This window comes from Mustela nigripes, chromosome 2 (genome assembly GCF_022355385.1).
Source record: "Mustela nigripes isolate SB6536 chromosome 2, MUSNIG.SB6536, whole genome shotgun sequence".
Classification (NCBI taxonomy): Eukaryota; Metazoa; Chordata; class Mammalia; order Carnivora; family Mustelidae; genus Mustela; species Mustela nigripes.
The window spans coordinates 115,815,428-115,842,569 of NC_081558.1; the positions used below are offsets into that span (position 1 = coordinate 115,815,428).

A 27,142-nucleotide genomic window follows, 5' to 3' on the forward strand; every position below is an offset into this window, starting at 1 on the left:
TACTTTGCCTCTTCCTCACTAGCTTATTGTCATCTGTTCTTAGATTACTTACATATACCTGTAAATTTTTTTTTTTTTTTTTTTTTTTTTTTTTTGCGCAAAATCATTCAAGTGACCTCCCTCAGCCTGGTTCTAAGTAATGCCTGTTGGGTTTTCATGAACTCACCAGTTTGATGTGCTGCTTCTCAACTCCACATTAAAATACACAACTACTTAAAAACTGGTGTACTCCTACTATAATTTTACCAACAGTGACTGAGCTATCAACAAAACCCATTTACACCATTTTGCAAAAGTCTTAAGCCCACTTGAAGCTTTAAAAAGGTGATTCCAGGGCACCTGGCTATCTCAGTTGGGAGGGTATGTGACTCACTCTCAGGGTTGAGAGTCACACACTGGGTATAGACATTAAAAATAAAAACTATAAAAATGAATAAAAAGGTGATGCCAAACAAAAATACTAGCCTTCCCAAGGTTTCAGGAAAAGATTTTTGCCCCCATGTAATCTTAATAAACTTGTGTGACTTCACATAAGTATAATGAACGTGAGGGCTGCACAAGACCTTTACTTTTGATTTTTTGGGGGTATCTTTTAGCATGTCCTAACTTACCAGTAAGTTTTCCAATAGCAACATCTTACCTACTGGTGTAGTAGTAGCCAAAAAAGATACACCCCTCAAAATAATTGGAAGACTACCTGACTCAAAAATGGTTCCTACCTTCAGGGAGTGGGCCTTTTCACTTCTAAATCAAAGTATTTACCCCATGAAAAGCCTATTATGGGGAGTGTCTGGTGCTCACAGTCAGTTAAGCATCCATCTCAACTTCGGCTCAAGATATGACCTCAAAGTTATGAGCTCAAAGCATCAGGCTCTGTGCTGGCCCTGTGAAGCCTGCTTAAGATTCTCATTCTCTCTGCTCCCTGCTCTTAGGTAAAAAAGGCAAGCCTATTATGGTTCTACAGTACACAAGCCATGAGGTTTAGTCACTTGTAAATAATGAAATCTTGATACTTCTTTCCTAGAATATGGTTACTCTTCTGAAGAACTGCTTGCAACTATGCCCATTTTCTGAGATGGTTTTACATTACTTTCTCAATGAAATAATCTTTATGAAAGGATATTAGTAAAATCTATTCTACATGAAAGAAAACGAGAAATCATTTTTTATTTATACCGTATTTACCAATTTGGAAATTAATTCTCATACCTTATAATTTATCTATAACCCTGTTACTGAAGAGAAGAAAAAAAGGCTAACAACTGTACTTCTAACCTTTAATGATTTAAAAAAGGTGTCTGTGGGTTAAGTTTTTAAAAATAGGGTATGAATTATTTGATACTGTTACTCAAAATTCAAGAACTGCCCTATTCATACCACATCTTACTTATAAATTCTGTTACTAGGGTTTAGGAAAAAGCATGTTAATACCATCACATCTTAACTTCAGTGATAATAAATTTGAGGTCGGAGTTATATGGACACTGCCCTGGCAAATACATTTTTAGCAGTACCTTGAAATGTCTTTCAGTCATTATAAATTAACTAAAATCACTCAACAGTTTTATGTATATAACAAAGATTATGCACATAAAAAACACTTTTCAAATACCAAATGAGAGAAAGGACTGTCTTTCTTGCTCAGTGGTCTATGTATTTCTATTGCGGGGGGGACCCTCCACTGTAAATCCAAATGTAGATTTACTTTACCCTCCAGTAAATCCACATTTGATATGACCTCACATACATCTGCATAATTATTTTATCATTGTTACTCTGAACACACTTTATGTGAAGTCTTTATCGTCCTAAAATTAAGCCATGTGGCTAAAATACATACAAAAAATACAATCATTAACAATGACACCCTTCAAAATTACTTGAGAATCAGAAACCAAGTTAATGGTCTACTATTTAAAAACTGCTCACCATAATTATTTTATAAAAATAACTTTTAATAAATTATCAAAGGCCAAAACAAAATTCTGGATTTACCCCACTGCCTTCCAAAAGTTGCCTTTGATAAGATTATAAAGACTTTACTAGTATCAAATGTATGATCAATTCCCTAAGCCAATCTAGTCTCACAAAGTTTTAAGTGCTAAGATTTCAAAGGATGCATTACAAACTGATTAACCGATTAATATGTTACTACTATTTATGAGCAAGTGTAAATGCTTTTTAAAAAGCAATCTACTATTCTAGACTATTACTAGCTCCAACTACTTTGCTACATTTGGTATAAAAAGTAGAAAGTTAAAAATCAGCAAATGGAAGATCAAAGTTTATTTACTACCTGCATACAAAAACATATTGCACATCAAACAACCAAAATCAAAAAAAAAAAAAAAAAAGAGAGAGAGAGAGAGAGAGAGTGTAAAGAAAAAGAGAAAAAAGGAAAAGATACTCTACTGAAGACTAACATGTACTTCTATACAGAATAAACCTCCTGGAAATTGATCTTTTCAGTAGTTCAGGTTATGTCTGAAATGGACATGACTAATTCAGCTTAGTGTTTTAACTAAAGCTATGTTTGATTTTTAAATACTGTACACTTTAATAAATAAACCAAACAAAGCCTCAATGTAGAACAGTCACTGCCAATATCACCCAGTGTCCCTGCAGATGAGAATTTAACAAATGTATTCCAGTGGTCTGCAGATTTTCCTCCACATACAGCATTTAAAAAACACATTAAAACAGACCAGTTTCCAGACTAAACTAATGGAGAAATTACAATTCAGTGCAAAATATTTTAGACTGCATTTCATTCTAGTTTTCCTCAGGTGAAGAAGTGGTTGCATATTATTAAAAATGTAACAAAAGCAGCTAATGCTTTCATAAAGAATATTACGTTAGGGATCCCATCCCTCCCACCTCCCCCCATCTCTGCCATATTTGGAAAACAAAATAACATTTCCTATAGCCAGCAACTTTTTTTAATGTTACATATACTATTCTCAAGGCACATCTGATGATATATTTTATAACACAGTAGGTGTCAAAGTATGTTTAACATATGATATCTTCAGGATCCCTCCCCTTTCTGAATTCCAAATGGAGGAACTGAAAGTGCGATGTAAAGACTGGCGATCCATATTCTATCTTTGGCAAGCTTGTACAAGCACTATTGTAAAATGTAATGTAAAAGAACTGTAAACTAGGAACTTCTTCAGTTTATGAAACACCATTCAGGACTGCTGCTTCTTGAGTGTTTTCTTCTTTTAAGGTATTAATCTTTTCTTCTCCTGGAGTACGCTGTAGCTTAGAAATTTCATCGCCAGAAGCACTAGTTGGGCCATTTATTGCCTTTTCTGAAGGACCATGCTCTTCAATCACATCTTTTGCCTGCCAAAGGGAGACAACTTTTTCAACTTCTTTATAAATGAAATCTACAGCTGAGGAGGAAAACAGCTATGTAAACATTAATTAGCTAATAAATTATTTTAGTTTCATAACCACATTGGATCAAAGAATTAAAATGTTAAATTTTCAAAACATATACCAATGTATTCCACCTCTTTGGTCTTTCAACTTCTCTCTAGTACCCGGCAGTGCTAAATTACAGAATAATCTATTTGTTTACTGAAAATTGAACCTAATTTTAACCACTGGAAAGCTCACCATGTAAAAGACATAAAGTTAATACACCCCAAGCAAATAAACACCTATTTTACTCACCTTTTTTTTTTTTTGAAACTCATTTACATTTCAAATCCCTTAAAGCATTTAAAGAATTGAAACTTAAAAGGTCTACATCCATCACTGAGAAGAGGTATATATAGCCTACTGCTCCCCAAATTAAGCCAACAGTCTCCATGCCCAATATCTTTGGGTAAACTGAATTTTACAAAAGCTATTTGGAATTTTAAATGAAAAGTATTCCAGGCTCAAGCATGCATATCTTCAGTTACCTGGCGCCAAGAACAAAATCAAGAGTAGTCTTTAAAGTATTATTTGTCCAAAAAAAATAAATAAATAAATAAAATAAAATATTATTTGTCTAGTTGGGGAAACAAGTGATCGATCACACAATCAGTTAAAAAGTAAAAATAAAGCTAAACCATACCAAAACAAAACAAAACAAAAAAACCCAAAAAGCAAAAACAACAAAAACCTACAGGTTAAATTCTCCTTACCATTTCTTTCTTGTTTTTAGCCAAAGTTTCCCTTGGGAGGTTTCTTTGTCTGCTCTGAGACTCAGCTCTAGAAATATAATCTGCAACTGTGACTGTTGAAGATGAGAAAAAAATTACAGGTGTTGAAAAATATTTCTAAAGTTTATTTATGGATAAAGAGTAATTTTACTTTTAAGATAAACTGATGGTGGGTAACCCAATTTCAAAATTTTAAGCTGGGTACCACCTCCAACCAAAAACAAAACTTGAAAAATATGTGTGATTTAGTGCTGACAACAGAAAATTCCAAGCTGGAGATCCAAAGCAGCCTAGATTTAAGTCTACTTTCACAGAAATCCAGCCATTGCCTCTGACTGACTCTACAGTTGTGGGATAAAGTTTGATACAGAAATCCACAACCAGGAATAGGAAATGCAGCATTCTAAGCCCAGTGTTTGCAATTCTCAGTGGGGGAAAAAAAAGGGACATATCTGGTGCAAATCATGGTGTGCTATATATATACTTCGATTTGAAATTTTCATCAGATCTGATTTACTCAAATATATTGTTTTTGTTTTTTGTTTTAAAGCCTAAGTAAGCTATCCAAGTGTGGGATTTCATGGTTCCTTTTTCACATTCCACAGTAGAAACCCTTCTGAATGATCCAAAACAAAAAGCTACAAGCCAACTGAAGATGGCAGACCACCACCCTAAAAATGTGGACAATGATCCTGGTGGGAAAAGTGCCACCATTAATTCAGTAACCACCTCTTCCCTGCTTTGACAATCTTTCAGGGGACTGACTGAAGTGTTATGTGTGTTTGCAAGGACATAGATGGCAATAGTGAGACTAAGCAAGCTAACACTCTTCTGTCAACCCAAGTGCAACATCTCTGTTCTACAGTACTCTGGCCTCACTTTACACCTCAATCTTTTCTCTTTAGGACTTACAATTTAGAATTCATAATTTGGAGAAATATCAAAATAATCGCTCTCTTTCAAAGAATTCTACCAGAGACTGGAGGAAAATCTCTCATTATATGAAATATCATTTATTTTAATTTATGGGATGAGAGCAAGTTAATGTAAAGAATGAAAACTCAAGTAAATTTTAAAGTATTTATTAAAAGTCACTAGGGGAGAAATGGTCCATCAGGTTCAAATTATATGAAAATAAATAATTTTGATAAAGAAGCAGGATGGTATTTACAATTCATTTTTTGTGACCACGAATTAACATACTGCTTTTATAAGATCCAAAATTTTCTGAGACTAAATGAATCTTAAATTTCAAAGAAACCACTTAATTCAGAATACAAATCATTTATAAGAAATAGCACCAAATAAAGATGTATCCTGTCTAAAACTGCCTCTTTTCTTCCAAATTGTAATTTAGAGCTTTAAAATAAAAATCTTCACATAAATCCAGTTAATTCACAAATACATTTAGTAATAGTTTCCAAAACTGGGAAGAGGAATACTATCAAATCCATTTCATTATTATGTCTACATACATGGTAGCAAAATCATCCTAGAAATGATTTCTAGTTTGGGGAGCACCTTAATGAATTAATTGTTTCTATACTTCAGCCCTCAGTGACACCTGAAGAACTCAGCTACTTGGAAACCATGCTGCACAAATTTATTGCTAAATTTGAGTATGTGACAATTCTTAGAACCCTTCATCCACTATGTACATGCACAGCATAATATACTTTGACATGGTTATCAACTAAATTAAGAGGCACTTAGCTGGCAAGGTAAAAAATTACAGCACCCCTCTGCCATGAAGGGAGGTACAACCAGAAACAAACTAAGGTGACTCAAAGCCTGTTTACAGCCAGTCCTTATAATAACAAGCCACTTGAAAGGGCATTAAAGATTAATATAATACAATTCCTAGGAAAAAAAATACAGTAATCTGTGCAGCAAAATTTGGACTACTGAATTTCCTAAGGGGCCCAACTAAATTAACTGGACACAAGTGTATATAGTCACTTTCTAAGTATAATAAAGAATATTCACTGCTTAATTTACACTAAAGTCAACAAAAAATTTTGAGCAAATGAGAACAAATGAAATGATTGTGTATATAAGGGAATGTTCATATTTTTAGATGAGGCTACTTTTCTAGAAGTACTGACAGCAGCAAGGAGAAAATAATGCACCTGTTCCATCAATGCTATCTTAGGGGGCTTTTAGGGGAAGGACAGGGAAGGCAGGCAAGAAGACAAGGATTTCTGAACAGGAGAAGCAACAATTCCAAAAACAGAGTAGAACAGGAATAAATTTAAGTATGGAACAAATCATCAAATTATTGGATACTCCAAATTACTCAAGTTTCACTTAATATCACACAGAAATCTCTCTGCCTCTTCTTTAACACCACTATGTTTTTTATGTCCATTGACTTGGTAATAAACCACCATCCACCTAGTTAACAAAATTATGTTGTTCTTTACCCTATGTTAAGCCCCAAACGATAGTCTGAACTTTCTTATTTATAAAGTTCAGCAGTATTCACTGCCATGCCAACTTTAAACAGTGTAAATATGACCTCTTGATCCAAAGATATTTCTAACACTATAGAGAGAGGGAAGAGAAGGGAAAACAGTAAGAAACATTTTCTGGAAACTTGCTATTTTTGACAGTATTTAATTCCTTTTAAATTTACAACTATCTTTAAAACATGAAGTTTTCTTCAAGAATGGGAACACCTTTAAACCCATTTCCCAAATGTCTCTACAACCACTAAACTTAAAATATTAAAGATACTTGAATTTACATTCTTTATTTGGGGAAAACACATTCAAGAATTTGCTTTGGAAAGAATGCAGAAATTGATTAGTTTAAAAGGGGTTTATTTTTGGTGCACACAATTTCTTCATTGTGAATATACACGTGATTCTCTGTATACAGGAAATGGAATAATGTTCAAAATAATATAGACACAGCAAACAAAGTTTCTTTGAAGTTACGAAAAATTATGACTACTTAAACATTCTAAAACTAATAAATAAGTACTATTAATTTGAATAGTTAGTAGGTGTAAGGGAAAAGGCATCACACTACAATAAACAAACAAAACATAACATGCATTCCTCTTATTAGAAAAAAGACACTTTCAAGTATTTTTCTCATTTATACTTTTTTTCAAACTGTGGGTATTACAATGCCCACAAAAATGAGGTGCTGAATTCAGATATAGTAAGCGGCACCATGCAAAAGTTGCCCCGTTTTGCCAATCAACCTCAATCACAATCTACAAGAAAGTCCCTGGGATGGCAGGCCCAAACTCAAGTATGCAGAATCTGCCAAGTGGACAAAATAATGGTCTTCGCAACAGTATTTCCATGTAAAAAAAAAAATTAAGACACAACATTAGTTCAATTAGGTTACTAAAACATTTACGGAGTGAAGGAAGAATGCATTTTCTTAAGAGAAGTAGTCTTATTAGTTGAGTAAAACAATTTATGCAATGCACATCTTGAATGTATATGCACACATGTGTACATGTTAAGTGTAATATATTTAGAAAGCAGACACATGACATTTTTTTCATGCTTGTGACCTGGTGTTGTCAACAGGTCCACTCAAGTTACCTGGCTGTCTATCTTCTGCCTGACCCCTGAAACGACGCCTGCGGCTACGATTGCGTCGCTGGGGTTTTTTTTCACTATCATCTGTAATTGCAAAGTTTACCATGAACTATTCTGACAAAAACAAAAGCAAAACAAACAAACAAAAAAAAACTTCTTTCCTTCAAACATTTAAGAATGGGGAAAGAGAACTTTCTAATTAAACAGGGAAGATAAAACATGCATTACTGACAGGAAGATAATTTTGTAGTTTTAAGCATTTCAAATAGATTAAAAATGGAACTATCATCTGGAAATTAAGAGGGTTTTAAACTCTTAATTGAACAAAGTCAACAATTACCATCATTCAGGAATAAAGTCTTCCTTTCCAATACAATTCAGGTTTTTTTGGTTTTTTGTTTTTTTTTTTTTTTTAAGCAAAATTAACATTTTAGCCCTTTGGAAGTTAATGTCTACTCATTATACATACCTTCACTAGTGTCATTTATAATAAATTTTAAAGAGGCAAGCTGAAAGCCCAATTTTGGTTTAGGAATAATAAGAGTATTAAGTGCCTTGCAGTTTGAATATCCATACTTAGTTAATAGCATCAAAGGGCACTTTAATAAACCCTTCTGATTTCCAATTTAGCTATACAAATCTAAGAACTAGACACTTCAGACAGACACAAAGCTATCTATCTTTGTTGAAGTAAATACTAAGAAAAATTCAATATGCGAATTGCATTACGTTTTTTTTTTGAAAAAAGCATCATACATTGATATTATACAATAATGTATCTTTTCCCTAAGTGCTTACATACCTAGCCCATTTTCATTAACTGAAGCTGTATCAGATTCAGTCATCCCATCCATGAGAACAGCATCTTCATCAGTCCTTCGTCTACGAGACCGCCTACGACGGTTAGTACTGTGATGAGATTCGCTGGCATCAGTGTCTGCAGTCTGATCAGATTCTGTATTATCAAGTAAGCTGTATGGATTGCTGTCTGGATCTTTGAGCACTATATGCATGTCAGAGGCAAGAAATATTTGTTTAAGAGAGCTGCAGTCATTAGCAATGTTTTGATCTATATTGAACAATATCTATTAATGATAAAGAAACTTTAATTCTCCCCCTATATTCTGTATTCAAATAAATGTTTTCTGTATCACTATTTTCCCTGGAAAATAAATATGAAGAACTTTAATGGCAATGAAAATTAAAGCAGAAGATGAACAAATACCCTCAGCTTCCTACCATTTCTTGGACTTGTTTTGAAAATGTATTAGGAAATACGTGTATTATTATATGCTACTTTTGATATTCGCATTCTTAGGTAATCCTGCCCAGAGGCTAGAGAAATGAAAGTGAAGAGAAATATTGAACTTTGTCTCCTTTATGGAGTTCAACGTGTCGCTGCTTGTTATGTTATGTTCAATGTTAATGAACCGAAGCAATCAAAACAAGTCTACACAAAAAAGCAAACTTTAAAAAAAAAAAAAAAAAAGGTTCAAATTCTAACTGATGATAAGAAAATAGAGAAATGAATGTTGACCAGTACTCCCATCTCCAGAAACAAAAGAGTGAAGGTGGGGTAAGGTGGGGTGAGGGTGGAAAAGGGGAAGTTTTAAGATATAATTCATAAGAAAAAAAAATACCCATCTTACCTATGTGCATTTATTGCCTCCACCAATCAAATTACAGAAGAAATTCACCTAATCACGATTTTTCCTTTCTAAGTTTCCTTTGGTAACAGCTAGCAAGCTAGCATCTTTGCAAAAGACACTAAGTTTATCCATTAATCATAAGCACTAGGTAAAGTACATTTATTGTGAAATTCAGCATACTACAATTTTATAAACCCCGGAAATAGCAATGTAATGTAGTAAAATATAGAAAGTATTTCCCTAAATGCCTACCAACTAAACTTAGGGCTTAAAGAATATCACTGGAACTAGAGTACCTTTTTAAAAGCCCCTAAGTTTTTGTGATTTGTTCCAAGTTTTTTGTAGTTTGTACACAAGTCTGGTGTACATTTAATTATATATATGTATGTTCTACAACATTTAATACTATATAAACTTTAATAGGGCATACGTGATAACATTAAGAGTGGTTTCCCTTAAAGTGGTATATAAAAAAAATATGTAAAGGTTGTATCTGATATAATCTATTGCACATATTGCTGACAATTCTTCCCTCTAAACCATTATACTAAGAAAAACATTCTCTCAACTCCTGTAAAAGTTGCTTATGCACCTCAGTTTTCAGTCTTCTAAACAGCCTTCTAGACAGCTCAATTCCTCAAATAGTTAAAAAAAATTTTTAATTTCACAATTTTTCCTGTTCCCAAAATAGTACATAGTAAAGCAAAAATTGCTCTAAGTTAATTTTCAATATTAAGTATGTAAAGTTACTTAGATCTTTCTGTGCATTAGAATTTTCTGGGTTGGTCTGGCAAACAAATATATAACCCAAATACTCTAGGGAAGAAACACACTCTAATTACATAAGCCCCCCAAAATTAGAGAAAGAAATCTTAGACTATTCAAAAGAGAGAATCAACCAAAATTTCTCTGACCTGAATATTCTAGCTAAACCTTCACTAAGAAACACCCTAGTTTCTCCTTATCTTGCCATATGCTCCATGACTTTCCTCAACGAGAAGACACTTCCCAAAATGGGTGGCCTTGGGAAATGAATTAGCTTGCATAAAGTTATACTGTTTACAAAGTAAGGATGCTGACATAGTATATAAAAAACTACCAGAACTGATGGAGGATTTGCCACCACGTGGTCCACCACGACCTCGACCCCCTGAAACACTTCTCCCTCTTCCTCCTGGGCGTCTCCTGCTGTCACGCTGATGTCGGCTCTCCCGATCATCTTCTCCTGCCAATGACCAATCACTCAGCTCATCTTTACGCTCAGATTCTGTTTCAGAGGGGTTAGACAGCTCAGAGTTTGTACCTTGGGAAAGAGAACATAGGCCAATTAGATTCCAATTTTTTTTAAAGGGAAAAAGAGGAGTGACATTTTCTAAAATTATTTCCTACAAATCATTATTTTAATAACCATAATTGGCTGATTCAAAGAAAGCTAAATAAAAATTGAGTCTGAAATTTACTAAGAAACAATTACATGTTAATACTGCATTAGTAATACAGAATCTACTAGTGGAAAATTAAAAATTGGTTTGGATGTGCAGAAACAGAGCCAATACAGTATTACAGAAAACACACAAAACTTTACATATATAATATGCAAATGCAGTTAGTATGGGAAAACAGTAAAACAAATTTGGCCAATTTACTGTTTTAAAAACAAATTAGTATAACAATACTGCTACCCAATATTTAAAAGCAGATTTAATCGTATTTAGAAAAAACAACAGTTTAATTGTACTATGCTCCCCCATTATTTCAGTGATTCTAGGAAGCACATTTTTCACACTCTTAACATCTCTCAAATCACAATGTTTCTTATAACTGATGGTCTCTTATAAACTTAGAGTGTATTTTTAGTGGCTGTACATAAAATAATTGTTTTACGAGCAACTGTGGCTTAAATTAGAATACACTATGTGAAATTACAAATTTTAAGAATGCTGAGAACACAACTTTAACCTGACAAAAGAAAAATTCATCATGACTCTAAAGGTTGACAGAGTATTTCTAAGGTTTCAATAACCTATTTTAATACTGACCTTTTAAAAATTTAAACAACGCAAATATTCTGTGAAAGCCTGCAACATCATTACTAGTATATCACAATTAAAGTGCCAGATTTAGATAACTCAATCACTGCAATACTCACTCCTACATCTAATATTTAATTCTGGGATGCCACTTCCACCCCTTCTTATCGTGTATGTCCAAATCCTTCTCCTTCACAGCCCAGTTCAATTCCTAGTTTAAGACCAATTTAACTGAAAACAGACCTCTTCCCTCCTTTTCTTAAAAGCAATATGTGTCTATCATGCAATGTTGTCATGTGTTGTCTTCCATTTTTTTCCCCCTTTGGATTTACAACCCACTTGGATTTACAACCCACTTGGATTTACAACCCACTTGGTCTGTATTTAAAACAACAGTGGACCTCTAAGTGCCTCCAGACACCTAACAATGTGCATAACATTTCTCTCTTGAGAAATGAATCTGCTGCATGATTTTGAAGTTCCTTTGTTTATCTCCCAAATAAAAGTAATTCCATGTTAAACTATAAGTTTCCTACATTTCAACTCCTACCACTTGATGATGAAAGTAAAACGTAAGAACTCTTCCAATGTACTTAAGTAGTATTAAGGTACCCAAAATAAAATTTAAGTTTAACAAATGAAGGAGCCTAACAACTTCCTTTCTCCTTTACAGGTAATTCTTTTTTAAAAAATATGGGTGCAACCACTCAACTATATAAAAATGATTAATACACTGGAACTATATTTTAGGGAAAAAATATAGCAAGTTTCTAGTATTCCCAAGTGTCTGGGGCTGAGGATCTCACAAAAGAAAATGAATCTCCCAAACATTTCTCTCTCCAAATGACAAAAAATTTACTAAATGACGTCATGATTTGTTAGAATAATGGCAATTTATCATTTCAAGAGTCATGAAAACACCTTTTGGAATGTGTAAGAAATTTCTCAATTTACTGACAAGTAAATGATAACATTACCAAAATGTGAAGATATTTCATTTTTAAGATTTTTACAAATGTCCCTATTTTATTTTCTCCAGAAATAGAGCATAATATTTAACTCATTATCACAAGCAAGGAAATTTTTGCTAAACTTTAACCTTAATCTATTATTCTAAATACTTAGGGGGGTGGTCTAAAACATATAGATTTCGACAGATAAGACAGATACTAGGGGCGCCTGGGTGGCTCAGTGGGTTGGGCCTCTGACTTCAGCTCGGGTCATGATCCCAGGGGCCTGGGATCAAGTCCTGCATTGGGCTCTCTGCTCAGCAGGGAGCCTGCTTCTCCTCATCTCTCTCTCTGTCTCTCTGCCTATTTGTGATCTCTCTCTCTGTCAAATAAATAAATAAAATCTTAAAAAAAAAAAAAAAAAAGACAGATACTAAAGTCAAAAACAAAAAGGGCTAATGAACTGGCTAATGTTCTTGTTTTAGCCGTATTTTAAAAAGCTTAAATGTTTCTGGAATGGCAAAACGACTTGGCATATGTGATAAGGTTAAGTATACTGAAGTAGGGGAATTATGGATTATTCAGGTGAGGCCAAACTAACCATATGAATCTCAGATGCAGAGAACCAAAGAGAGAGCAGAACTCTGCAGACACTGGCTTTACAAGACAAGAGGGAGGGCATCACATGCAAAAGGAATGAAGGTTGTCTCTAGGATCAAATTCTATCCTAGAACCTCAAAGAAAGACACACAGCCCTGCTGACCATTTTAGACGACTGAGGGTGCCTGGGTGGCTCTCAACTGGTTAAGTGATTGCCTTCTCTCCAATGATGATCCCATAGTCACAGGATCAAATTCCACATCCTGCTCCCTGCTCAGCAAAGAGTCTGGTTCCCCCCTGACCCTCTCCCACTCTCTCTCAAATAAATAAAATCTTTAAAAAACAAAAATTTAGCCCACTGAGACTTATGTTTGACTTCTGACCTAGAAAACTGTAAGACAAAAAAATTTATGTTAAGCTTTTAAGTTTGAGATTTGTTAAAGCATCAAAACACTGATGAAATCACTACAACCAACTCTTAATTTTATAAAATATTAAGTCCATGAACCCCCAATTTTTTTAAAATAGAGCTCTAAAATGAAAAAAGAAAACAGCTCTAAAATGATTCACGAACCTAATCCAATTTTTAATGACTCTAACAAATAAAAGCTGTTTTTAACAGAATTGTATATCAGATTTTCCCCTCTCTGAAACTTCTAAAATCACTTCTGAAGACATCCTTTTTCAACGTTCACATACATTAAACTTAATAGCTAAGTACTATATTTTATCAACTTCAACATGTCATCCATTTATTTTAAGACTTATTTTGTGTCTTAAAATGTTGCCCATTAGCTTTAAAGCATCACCCACTCTAAGGGAAAATACCAACTTCAGAGCACTATGAACAAATTTTTTTTTTAATTTTTTTTTTTTAAAGATTTTATTTATTTATTTGACAGAGAGAGATCACAAGTAGGCAGAGACGCAGGTAGAGAGAGAGAGAGGAGGAAGCAGGCTCCCTGCTGAGCAGAGGCAGAGAGCCCGAAGCGGGACTCGATCCCAGGACCCTGAGATCATGACCTGAGCCGAAGGCAGCGGCTTAACCCACTGAGCCACCCAGGCGCCCAATTTCGTTTACTTGATAGACAATCATCACAAGTAGGCAGAGAGGAGGAAGCAGGCTCCCTGCTGAGCAGAAAGCCCAACCCTGGGCTGGATCGCAGGACCCTGGGATCATGACCTGAGCCAAAGGCAGAGGCTTTAACCCACCTGAGCCACCCGGGCAACCCTGAACAAATGTTTCTTACACAATTTACATATTATCACCTAAATATCCTAATATTAAGTAGGTAAGAGATGATTTATAACCAAGTTCAAATCGTTTTTCTCTCAAGCTCACTTAAATTCAATAGCCATTTCAAGAAATATAACACTATGACCAGTCTGCAAAGTTTCAGAGGTAAGAGTGCCATCTACTGAACAACTTGCATAACCTTCTTCAATCCAGAGGTTATTCCTCTACCACTCATTACAACGTACTAACTCATAAAAATTTTATCTACTGTCAACAAAGGCATTTTGCAAAAAGACTGGCCTCATCAGTAAGCTGACTTCCCACAGAGACTTATAGAAGTCTTCAATGAATTCATCATCCTATCATCGAAAAAGCCAAGTATGATTATCTGTACTAGTAATTTGTACTTCCAGAATCATTCACTATAATTTCTCTTTAATTACCAATTAATTGTCAGGGTGCCTGGGTGGTTCAGTCATTAAGCATCTGTCTTAGGCTCAGGTCATGATGATCCCAGGGTTCTGGGATCGAGCCCTGTGTCAGACACCCTGCTCAGCGGGAAGCCTGCTTCTCCCTTTCCCACTCCCCCTGCTTGTATTCCCTCTCTCACTTGTGTCTGACAAGAAATAAATAAAATCCTTAAAAGAAATTACTGGTTAATTGTCTTTTATAGTAAATGTATTTTCAGGAAATACAGTAGTACTTCACAATTTTCTGCCCTTCAAATGCTAATAAGCACTTACTTTACTAGAATGTTGTTTTCAAGTTTCAATAGTTAACTTTAAATAATAAAAACTATCAAGAAATGAGAACACGGCAATATATGAAAGGGAAGGTATAATTAACCCTTCAGCTACACAACAATGAAAGGCAAATTTAATATAGTTCTGGAATCACTAGATGATCCTTAAAACATGAAATCTGGGTTTGCAATCTGCATACTGTAAGCTTTGTTTATCCATTTTTCCCTAAATGCCTTCTATTTTGGAAAACACTTATGAATTATTTTTTCCTAAAGCAGTTATCATGAGCACAGAGGAACGGAGAAAAGAGAAGGAAAGAGAAAGGGAAGGTAACAAGGGAAGACAAAAATCAGGTCACTGCTAAGATCCAACTCCAAATGCAGAAAAATGGAACAACTCCAAAGCTGAAGAAGAATAAGTGAAAATTCAGGATTAGAGAATTGTTGACCACCACCATCCACTGGCCCCTTCCTACACAGGCTAGGGCCCCATCCTCATACTGAAATACATTTTAAAAAAATATTCATTTATAAAATGCTAATTTGGTTCTGGCTTTTTAAAAAGCCATTTTAATGAAGTGTTATTTCATAAAATAATTCCAGATGTGAGATATTTATATTCAAAACTGCTAAGTGAGCCAATAAAGTGTATTTTATAAAGCTAGTACAGATGTACTAATAACATTGGCCCACTGATTAGCATTATTTTTCATTATTACTTTCCTAGAGAGTAGGCAAAAGATGATTCCTAGCAGCATCATCACAATTACTAGGTTTTGATATGTATACATTTTTGTATACAGAAATGCCACCTAGATTTACTCTAAATACTCAGAATAAAAATGATCACGAACTGCCAACTTAACAAAATGTCAATGTTTGATCTCATTACAAAGTGGCTTGGAACATCATATACCTTTTACTATCATTAACATAAACTATGCCTTCACTACCATAGATGTATCTCAAAACTATCTCCTGCCCCCAAAGCCAAGACAGAACAACAAACTAAGTAACACTGAGCAAAAAGTTTTGAAGTGTCTAAACTAAAACAACTAACAAAAAAAAAAAACTTTTTTTTACCATAACCGGATGTGTAATTAGGGCCCCGACGACCTCTGCCTCTTCCACTATAAGACCTAGAACCTTGTACAGAAGAGACGGTACTTTCATCAGTGGCATATCCTTTTTCTTTTTCAGGCCCTCTGGTGGAAGAAGGTCTGAAACCCATACCAATCTGTCGTAGCTGTTCATCAATCTGTAGGCGTTCCATTCTTAGCTGTTCTACTTCCTATAATAAGCAAAACAAAAAAGGGTAAATATTCTTTGTCATACCATTTTCACCTTCTTAAAATCTACAGTTAAAACTACACCCCCTACCAATGAAAGAAGCTGTGATCTGGGTCAATTATTTGGTAAAATATAACTGTGTACCTAATAAATACAATTCACAAGGTGATCTGCTGACTCAATTCACTGAATATTTACTGAATACCTTAATAAGCACCGAATATGCTAAGTGCTACAAAGCATACAATATAGAGAAAAACGACTCTCCACCTTCAAGGGTTATGTTTAACAGACAAACCTAAAAGGAACTATCTTTTGGTGCTTACAGAGAAGAATAAATGTTTTTTATGCTAGAGCAATATTCACAGTTCGAGTTTTAGTTCTGGCACAATGAATGAACAGACGAATGTTTTATTAATTAGCAAATAATTACATGATATTACCAGACTCAGCCCTCAAGAAATTAAAACTCTGATAAGTGAAATACAGGTGCCATGTATGAGAGGGACTATTAACCTACTTTTCCATCAAAACGGAGACACCTGAGTTGTGGCCTAGATGAATTAGGAGACTTGGTCATTCAGAAACCGAGGTCACACAGAATATGAAGGTAAGATGATGAGACCAAAGCTCCTGGCTAAGAAGTAGTAGAGTACTGGAAGATAAAGCATGGGCTTTAAAATGCCAAACTGAATGGAGATTATAAACATGAGTTTTAAAAGAATGACATCATCATGTGTGCTTTTAAAATATTAACATAGCAGCAATGACAGAGTGACTAAAAGGAAAACCTACTAGAGACAGAGGTGCTGAGGGTATCAGAAAAGAAGCCTAGTAATAAAAGTAGAAAATGACAATTCCAACTTTTAATAATTTATGGGCCATTTTTTTTTATTATAATCTTTGCTCTTTAGCAACTCAAACAGATTATCTTAAAAACAATGGTTACGAATTATCAAATGATGGCTATGGGGTACCACCTCTGATCAAATACCAGTTATAAAGAAAGCCCATCTTACTCCCTGACCTATTTGCATTTAAAACATCAAGCTAAAAACAAAATGGGTTTCAGTATAACACACATATTTACGTAAGGTGATGACAGTCAAACTACAGGAACACAAGTGAGACCATTTCTTAAACAGTAAGGAAAGAATGTAAAAGTTCAGAGAAAAAGAGAAACAATGTGCAAAAGACCAGTAATTTTATTATGGCAACAGACCTTTTATTCCTAAATTCTCATATAAGAGAACAGGGTAAATCTGAAGCTGAACTAAAAAAATATTTGATGATCTGAAATTTAATACAAAATTTAATACAAAATACAAAAAATTGATGTAATTTAAACATATAAAGCAACAGTGATATGTGAACAGTATACAAACCTTCAAATAAGCAATATGATACTCTAAAAGAACTTGCACATTTCCGATGCTTTCTTTAGTGCCAACAAATACAAATGGAACCATACCCTGTAAGAAAACACAACATCCTCAGTATTTCATACTTTAACGAAGTTCTAGCCTGAATTTCACATATGAATAAATAATTTGGAAAACTTTTCTAATACAAGGGATTTATAATTAAATACTAAAATTCAAGATGTAAAAATAAACTAAGGGAAAAAAATCAATAGAATTTAAAATAGGTTTTCAATAACATATTGTATTTGCCCTACAACTTAAGCATGCTGAAAATTTAAATTACTTTTAAAATACCAGTTAACATCAGATTTTCTAATTTCTAATTCAGTCCTTCTCCATATATAAAACCACCTTTTAAAGAAATTTTCCTTAAACTGGTATAAATGTATAGACCAGACAGATCACCTGGTAGTGATGGTTTTAAAAAGGTAAAGCACGTTAGACAGGTTATCCTTAATATGTGCTCACATAACAAAACTGTCAATTATTATGTGCTGGAAGTAGTGCTTCCTGACCATTAACAGAAGTGCCACAAACAAACATTTACACAGTGTAAAATAAAGGAATTACTGATATGGGCCAATATTTAGTCACCAATATTAAAGCAAATCAAAGGATTAACTTCGCTCAATTTACAAAAAAATACACTTCTAGCTTCCTAATGGCTAAGGAAAAATAAGTAAAGCCTAAATAAACTCCCCTAGTTCCAGTGTTTCTCGTTTTCTTAATTCTACAGAGGAGTTCCTAACAGCTATTTTAACAGATTGGCTTAAGAGGGCATGAAAAAAAAAACTCTAAGTTAAGCTTAGGAAGAAGTCTTGACCCTGTCTTCAGTAAGTCATAGGCAGATAAGAAAGAATGCAAACTGAATAAAAAATGAAGGAGGGGTTTAAAAAAATAAAAAGATCTAAAAAATGTTTTAAGCAGATACCATATTAATAGGAGTATATTATTATTCTACACCTGTATCTAATTTAATAGTCATCAAAAAGTAACTTTAAGAAATACTCCAATTTAAAAAAATACTGAATTATGCATAGCATTAGTGGTATCAATGAAAAACACAGGAATATTAAATAGAATTTGGACTATGCCACCCCAGATGTGGAAACTTAAGGGGAACTCCTAAGAATATTATTAAAGTAAATGTTAAATAGAATTTTACCAAGTAGGAAAATCATTCCAGACAGATTATCTGCAAGGAATAAGAGAAATACAATGCACCTTGACCCCGAATTTGAGATGCTATCACCAACAGTTCCCTCCAGAGAAAAGCACAGGTAAGAACATAACCTTAAAGACACAGTTTACAAATATTTTAATGGCTACTATTGAGCCATAATAAAAAAATTTAGAGAGTGATTAATACTGAATATACAAATTTGTGTCTAAAAGTTATTTCAGTGAAATTTCTAGATTTTTAAAAAGATACTAATAACTGATTACTTATATTTAATAGATTGCACTGACATTACCAACTAGCACTTCAGAAAAATAAAGCAGGATCCCTGGTTTCTAATATCTTACACCCCCCCCCCAAAATTCCCATCGGGAGTTAATAATTGACACACTTTTAAAAAACCCGGAGAATGAAATATAAATGGATCTCTAAATGATCTATATGTAGAAAATATCTTGCCAAGCAGGACAAAATGCAGAAAATCTTAAGTCATACAGCAAAAATCTAAAAACAACCAACAAACCAAACAAAAAAAATTTTTAAAAATTTATATTGGGGGAAATAAAGAAGTAGTATTTGTTACAAATAAAAAAAGACTAGCTTCCTTAAAATGCAAAACTTCTAACAACTTAGTAATAAAGACAAAAAATATGCAAGAGAAGCTGCTTAACAAAACAATTCAAATGTCTTAAGCACACAGAGAGATAACATATACACCTTTCTGGAATGGTACTAATTAAAACTCTCTATTGGCAAGTATGTGGAAAATAGACCCATTTCTGACACTGGTAGAAAGAATGTGTGGGAAAACTAAGGTCTAAAAATTTAAATGCCTTTTACCCTTTGATCTTTTAAAAAACCCACTTCTAGGAATTTACTCTCCAGTGAAGGGATATTTGCTGCAGCCCTATTTTTATCAGCAAAATAAAGACATGAAAAGGCAACCAACAACAGTCTAAATTCTATCAGACACAATGGAAACAGGAGAGATACATATACAGGACATAGATACATATTTACATTTGTATCAATACAAATTTACATTTACATAGATACACATATACTATACCCTAACTTTTACATAAGCATATTTCTTTTAATGAAAAACTCAAATCCAATCTTAAAAACAGATTGAAAATATTGAGCAACTGTACATACACGTCATTGGGCCAGAGAAAAAGAGAGTATGGGAATTCAGACTTTATTTCTTGGTCTCAGAATTCATAATGTGGTTTGCTAAGATAACAAAAAATTTAAGGTTGAGAGAAAATCATTAAATACGTAATAATATAGACAATAACTGCTATAATACCTAGGTGGGCAAGGTCATCTCAGGCTAAAGGTGGTCACCAAAAACTTCAGTGTAAACAAGCTATCAACAGTCTGTCGGGGGACTTTAACAGCTTAAATTATGAAATGGTGGCCCCAAATAAGTGAATAACAACCTTCAAATTTGTTTTAATATGCAATGTTGTGGAAATTTTTAAATTTTGTATATTAAGTTTCCAGCTTCTCTTAATATCGAAAGATACAGCAACCAGATTAAAGCTAAGCAGCATCTGCTTCTTTTATAGAAAGAGACCATGTATCTTCTTATCCCTGTATCTTTCTTTGTATAGTCCAACCTGCTTCATCATTTAATAATCAGCTTGGTTTCCGTAAGCATTTAAGTTTCTTAACCCTAGCACAGAAATGTGGGTAACAATAACCAAAACTAAAAATAGTAAAGTACACGAAAGTTCCTATTTATGAAAAAAGACTTCAAAGAATTAGCTCTGCAACAAGTGTTAAATACTGGAAAGCAACTAGGGATACATCAATCTAAGAAAAGAGCAGTTACTCGTATTAAACTAAGAAATTTTTAGTTGACTCATATAAGGCCCTGACCAATAAACATTTGATATCCAGCCAATTTTATGGAGTAGTTGTATGCCAAATGGATCACCATTCTTTTATACATTAAAATTAGGGGGTATTAGAGGGGAAAAGTCTGAATTTTAATGACACCTCAATTTTTTTTTTTAAGATTTTATTTATTTATTTGACAGAGAAATCACAAGTAGACAGAGAGGCAGGCGTGGGGGGGGGGGGGGGGGGGGGGGAGATGCTCTCTGCAGAGCAGAGAGCCTGATGCGGAACTCAATCCCAGGACCCTGGGATCATAACCTGAGCTGAAGGCAGTGGCTTAACCCACTGAGACACCCAGGCGTCCCTATACCTCAATTTTAATACTCCACTCAAAGGCAAGAGGAGGGAGGGTTGCTTTAAGAGTAAAGGTTACTTGCGATTTATGGCAATTTTGGAAGCAGTATAGGATGAAACCAACCTCAGCTGCAAGTACTCACTTCTGTAATACTAAGTCATGTGTTTCTCTTCATTTGTTTTTTTTTCCTCTACATTCCAATTAAAAGGAATAAAGGAAGTGGCTCCTTAATAGGCATCTTTACAACATCCAATGCTTGATATGAGTTTATCTGGGCTAGATTTCTGAACAGTTTTCATTCTCCTAGGGAAGATGCATTCTTTCCAACAGGCTAACGAGCTCTCCAAGCAATAATCCATTGTGCAAAACTGAAGCTACTTCCTGAGAGATCATTTGGGAGAAAATCCTTGCCTTATATTCATTCACAGGCATACAAAGTTTAAGCTACTGGAGATACCGAAGTTAAGATATCCTTAAAGTTATGTTTGAGGAGTAAAGAACAGCATTGGAACATGTGAAAAGAGACAGGAAAGGAAATTTCAGAAAGTTGCTGTCACAATTAATAGCAACATAAAAGGTTACAGATTTCAATTAAGAAATGATCGGTGTTTTCGGATTCTAAAAAAGGTTTAAGTACATGGTTATTTACTAAGAATTCCTTTATAACAAACTGTTTTGTTAAGTACAAAACTTAAAATTCTCAAACTGAAACCACTTTATCAAAAACTGGCTTTTTACTGAAGTACTGAGAAACCAACCAAGATCTCACAGCTCACAACTGAAAGAAGACTTGTTTTCTTGAGCATGGAAAGCAGTATTATAAGGAACAAAATTTTTTAAAAAAGAAAAAAAACAACAACACTGCATCAGAGACTAGATATAACTCCCCAAAATATAAAATAACATTATTAGGTCAGCCAGGAATAGAACAGTTTACCAAAAAAAAATGAAAGAAAAAAAAAAGCAAGCAAGACAAATTAAATTAGACATGATACTTACATCTTCTCTAGGTAGTTTATTTTCATTGTCTCCTTCAATTCTCACCCGAACCACACCAGATTTGTCCACTATTTCCTGAATAACTTTGCCATTTTTTCCAATTACTTTTCCTTTAATAAGAGAAAAAAACATAACAAGAAGTTAAAACCAGTACTGGTAATCCTTCCAATACCAGCCCCAATAATTTGACTTGCTATCAAATTTAAAAAACAAAACAAAGCTTCATCTTTTTACTCTCAATATATTCACGGTTTATCCTTGATCTGAAACTTCCTTCTCTTCAGAATGCTTAAGGCTATTATTAACGAGGACTAACAATGCTGCTCACACAAGTCATTTTCCAAGTCTAAAACATTTTTTTTAATGTGCTCTACATCATTTCTGTATTTTTAAAATATCAATGCAACCCTTTCCAAAACTTGGACATTATTTAAAGGCAAACGAAACACTTATTTTGGCATTAATCATACCAATTTGTTTATGTATTTTTATGTTAACAAATTCAATCTTGCTTTCATATTCAAGTTGCTACTCATCCACAACACATCTATAACGTAAAGACACTTTTAAAATGAATACTCCTCAACAAAATAAAATGTCTGCATTTAACACTCTTCACAGTTTTTAAGTACTTCACAGCTATACAAATACATATAGTATATATATGGTATGCAGTCTTCCTAAATATGAAATATGATAGTGACATAAAATCCAAATTATTTACCTTCTCCACACTTAACATTTAAGTGTGTCAAAGAGCAGTTATTAAGTATCTTCTAACTAAAAGAGAAACTAAAAGGAGGGTAGAAAATTCTCTTCCCCTTAGGAACTTAATTCTTACAAAGGTAGCAAACTTGTAAAAATAGCAAAGCAGTACTAGACAGTGTTACCAGGTAACAGAAGTAAATATTCAGGTAACCTTCCCTGTATGAAATAGATGTATCCCTTATAAAGGTTATTAAGTTCAAGTCCCTCATTCTTCTTTAACTAAATCAGCAGTCTATTTCCGGAGTAAATTAATTTTGGTTGAAAGAGGTTAAAATGGAAGTTACTCCTATCACATTCTTGAGAACATAGTTTCCATTAAAGAATAAGGGAACAACAATAGTAAGAGCAAATGGGTCAATACAGCGAAGACACCATTACAGGGTTTTCTATCCCTATTCTCAAAACTCCTTCCCCATTAATAACCCTAAGTTTAAAAGCAGCAGCAATTGAAGAGGTACAAAGAAAAAATAGAGTAGGACAGGGAATTCACATGATGTAGGTCTTCTCTGAGCAGCCCTAGCAGCAGTATATAAAAGCAACCTTCATTGTTAACACAGTGAAGCTCAAGCAGCAACTCCATCCTTGACCCTGCTAAAAATAAGCAAATGTCTTTTCGGAAAAAACAGTAATCAGACTGATGTATCATAATCCCTCCCCCAGAATCTTTGCCCCTTCCTTCTATGAACTATACCAGTGGTGAGTGCACATCCATCACCCTTCTGGGGTCTGTGGCAGGGACCTACCTGCAAGTTTTATTTAGTCCCACCAGAGACCGTCAATATTTTAACTGATCATTTCCATTAAATTCCAAAGCATATTGACAAACTGAAGCACACCTGTAGTATAAATTGAGCACTGAGCATAAATGCTGAAGGGACAGAGTAAAGAAGTGATTAAGGAAGGCTTCCAGGAGGTGAAAAGTTTCAATTCATTTTTAAATTAATGTTCACATAATATTTTTTATCTGACTTAGGAGGGGTGGGAATGGTCAGGGTCTAAAACTCGTAGAACCTGAATGTGTAAGAGAATTCTTCTTGAACTTACCCACCAAGTAGTCCTCATTCCCTTTTACTCCTCAGTCCACTTTTTCTTTTTCACTTGGACTAAAAATGTACTATTTTTCAAAAGAGTGCTTCACCCATAAAACATTTTGGAGGGAAATGTAGTATTATTATATACAACAACCAAGAAATTGTTAGGCTACCTTTGAGTTTTTCACCAACATATACTAGTTGCTGCTAATATCTATTTTCTGAAGAGTCCCAAACAACCCAACTCACCAAAGCAAACCAAGACAGAGTAGAGGAAAAAAAGAGATATGACAAGTACTCACATCATTGCACAGATAAATGAATAAAGAGAAAAACCAGAGAACTACAAAAATAACCAATTTCCTTATATCTGAAATATCGGGAATTTTTACTCAAAATTAGCACTACCAAAAACTCTTTTAAGACCAAGGCTATCTTCTATAGAACTGCTGCACTGGAAAGAACCCCAATTTCCTTTCACACCCTCATCGCCAAAACAGTCTTACAGGCGAAAAAACCTAAGTTAAATTATGCTCTGTAAAGCAGAAACCACAATGTTAGTACCAACAGGTGTCAATAATTGTGACTTAAAGAAAATAGGGGACTCGTTTTCAAAAGCAGCCTGTCAAAAGTGATTTCATTTGACAATGATAAACATTTGATAATACTCTGTATCTATAATCATTTGTTAGAATTATACAGAAATACTTCAAGCTTACACTCAATTTTAACATCTCATCTCCCCAGCAGTTCAATCTACAGTGAACAAGAACCAATAACATGGAGCTTACTTATCTGGCAGTATGTCACACCTATACAAATGCTTGGGAAAAGTAAGAGGTAAACAGCTGAATACCAAGAAACTGTCCAAATTCTTGTCCCACAGTATTGTTATTGTCCCAGAGTATACTAAGTTGTTAACTGGGCAAAACAAACATCTTTTTAAAGTGGAAGTTCTGGGGGGTATTCTGTAATTTTTTTTTAAATAGGGTTAGACCAATAGAACACATATAGCAAAAAATCATTTCCAAAAGGCATAACAGGCCGAATTATATATAAATGGAGTCCAAAAGGCCCTCTTTCACTGAGGTCAAGAAACTCATGAGACACAGCAGTGGGCAAAAACTCAAGCCCCTCCTAGTAAATGTCTCTGCTTTATGTTAATGCTTACTTTTTTATTAAAGGTTTAGGATAATCACTGAGTATTTACTTAATATATGACCAAAATTTTTCCATTTGTCTCAAACAGCATTTAAATGGACAGATAACACTGATATAGAGAATATTAATAACAAAGCAATTAAACAACTCATCCCAAGCGGTAACGGTCCTTTAACTACAGCTTCACACTCAAAATACTGTCATTTAACTTATAGCCCATGGGTAAATAATATCCATTAATGGTGTCAGAAACTTAAAAGTGAAACCTCCCCTCCTATCATCATCACCATTCTTCTCTCCTACCCATGACTTCTTACCTTATTCTATGCCTTTGCAACAACCAATTATTATTTATTCAGGGCCTACTGTGTAGAAGTTTATTACCCTATTGTTACTCCACTCTTACTTTTTCTTCTGCACTAAACAAAAGAAAAAAAATATCACAAACACCTTCTCAGAAATACTATGACAATTCTGATGGACATATGAGTGATAAAAACACATTAAGTGAAAAAGAAGAGCAAGCCCAAGGGGTGAAATGGCTTTTAAAAAACACAATGATGAACTGTTACAAAAATCATGGGTCTTATTAGCGAGTCACCCTGTACAGAAAGAAATATCTTTACTTTATCATATGATAATAATGAGAAACAAGTCACATACTACTTTACTAAAAATAGAAAACAAGTAAGGCTATCAAATGCTCCATGTAACCATAAATAAAATACAGTATCAGACAAGATTAAATTTCAATTAAATTGCTATATTAGTAATAACATTTAACTTATTTAACATTAAGTAGAAATACCTACCAACAAGATTCCTAGGAACCTGAATAAAATCCTCAACAAATTCCAAGAAACCTCTAGCCTTTTTTACAGCATCAGCACTCTGCAGGAGAAAATAAACATAAAATATAACCCTGAAGAAAACCCCAATTCAAACACACACACACACACACACACACACACACGAAATGAGAAACTGTGAATTACTATGTTCTAGTACAAGATTCTGTTCAGCCCACTAAAGTGACATTCCAGCTCAAATAACTCATGAAGTACTTTAAAAAGAAAAAAAAATTATTAAGAGGCTAGGAAAAAAAGCATACTATTAGAATATCTTTAAGGGAAGGGGAAAAAAAAACCTAAGTTGAGAAAACAGAATTTAACTTACTTGTTTGTGTTAGCCAAATTTTAACCCAATCCTAAATATATTAGGTCCATACTCCCATGTTAAGTTTCTCTAGGTGAATGTTAAATACAAATTAATTATATTGTCACTGTCTACACTGCCACACTTTTTCTTTTCATTTTCAACATAAATTATTTTAAAAGCTATTTTTGTGGAGATACTTTTTAAAAAGTACCTACAAATAAGATTAAAATTCCTTACTTCTAACTGGTATAATTTTAAAAGACTGGAAGACTGGAAAAGGGACCCTCTATACAATCTATAGTTCTTGGGAAGTTACCTTCCACTTTTACTGTGTTCTTTAAAAGCCCATAGATGAAGTATATCATGCACCCATCATGTCATATAACACACAAAATTTTTAAAGCATTTTTAATCCTCACAAGCTGCAATGTAAGCACAACTATTTTCATTTTGAAATTAGGAAAATTATGCAGAGAAGTTAAGTAACTTTCTCCAAGTTCACTCACTTGGTAGAGACAATTCCAATCAGGTAGTTAGTATGGCTCCAAAGGTTTCAGAAATAAAATTTAAAAATCAGGCCTCTACTAATTCACTTTATGACCCAACTTTTCATGAGAAGAACTATGCATGAAAAGTCAAGATGTGAAGGACGCCTCAGAGACTCAAATGGTTAAGTGTCTACCTTAGGCTCAGATCATGATCCCAAGTTGCTAGGATGGACTGGGCTCTCTGCACAGTAAGGAGTTGGCCGGTCTCTGTCTGCCCCTCCCCCTTCACTTGTGCTCTTTAACTCAGATGCACACACTCTCATAAATACCTTTTTTTTTTTTTAAGATTTTAAAAAATTTATTTAATAGAGATAGGGGGAGACAGAGGGATAAGTGAGGTAGAAGACTCACCACGGAGCAGAGAGCCCAACATAGGCGTTGATCCCAGGACCCCGAGACCATGACCCAAGCCAAAGGCAAATGCCCAACAACTGAGCCACCCAAGCACCCCTCTA

The 27,142-nt window shown here is 34.1% G+C and overlaps 1 protein-coding gene across 4 annotated transcripts in view; it reads right to left on the reverse strand.

Moving 5' to 3' along the window:
* Positions 1 to 2,271: 2,271 nt before the first annotated feature.
* Positions 2,272 to 27,142, reverse strand: part of FXR1 (FMR1 autosomal homolog 1) — a 58,182-nt gene continuing 33,311 nt past the window's right edge. The window contains exons 9-18 of one of the 4 annotated variants that reach the window (XM_059391474.1): positions 25,794 to 25,872; positions 22,022 to 22,131; positions 17,601 to 17,687; positions 16,159 to 16,216; positions 16,009 to 16,071; positions 10,466 to 10,669; positions 8,520 to 8,720; positions 7,721 to 7,801; positions 4,140 to 4,231; positions 2,272 to 3,348 (exon numbers count right to left, since the gene is read on the reverse strand). In XM_059391474.1, coding sequence (XP_059247457.1) covers positions 3,178 to 3,348; positions 4,140 to 4,231; positions 7,721 to 7,801; positions 8,520 to 8,720; positions 10,466 to 10,669; positions 16,009 to 16,071; positions 16,159 to 16,216; positions 17,601 to 17,687; positions 22,022 to 22,131; positions 25,794 to 25,872 — 1,146 coding nt within the window. In that variant the 3' untranslated portion in view covers positions 2,272 to 3,177. Of the gene's footprint in view, positions 3,349 to 4,139; positions 4,232 to 7,720; positions 7,802 to 8,519; positions 8,721 to 10,465; positions 10,670 to 16,008; positions 16,217 to 17,600; positions 17,688 to 22,021; positions 22,132 to 25,793; positions 25,873 to 27,142 lie in introns of all 4 variants that reach the window. The other 3 variants (XM_059391472.1, XM_059391471.1, XM_059391473.1) reach the window with 3 other exon arrangements.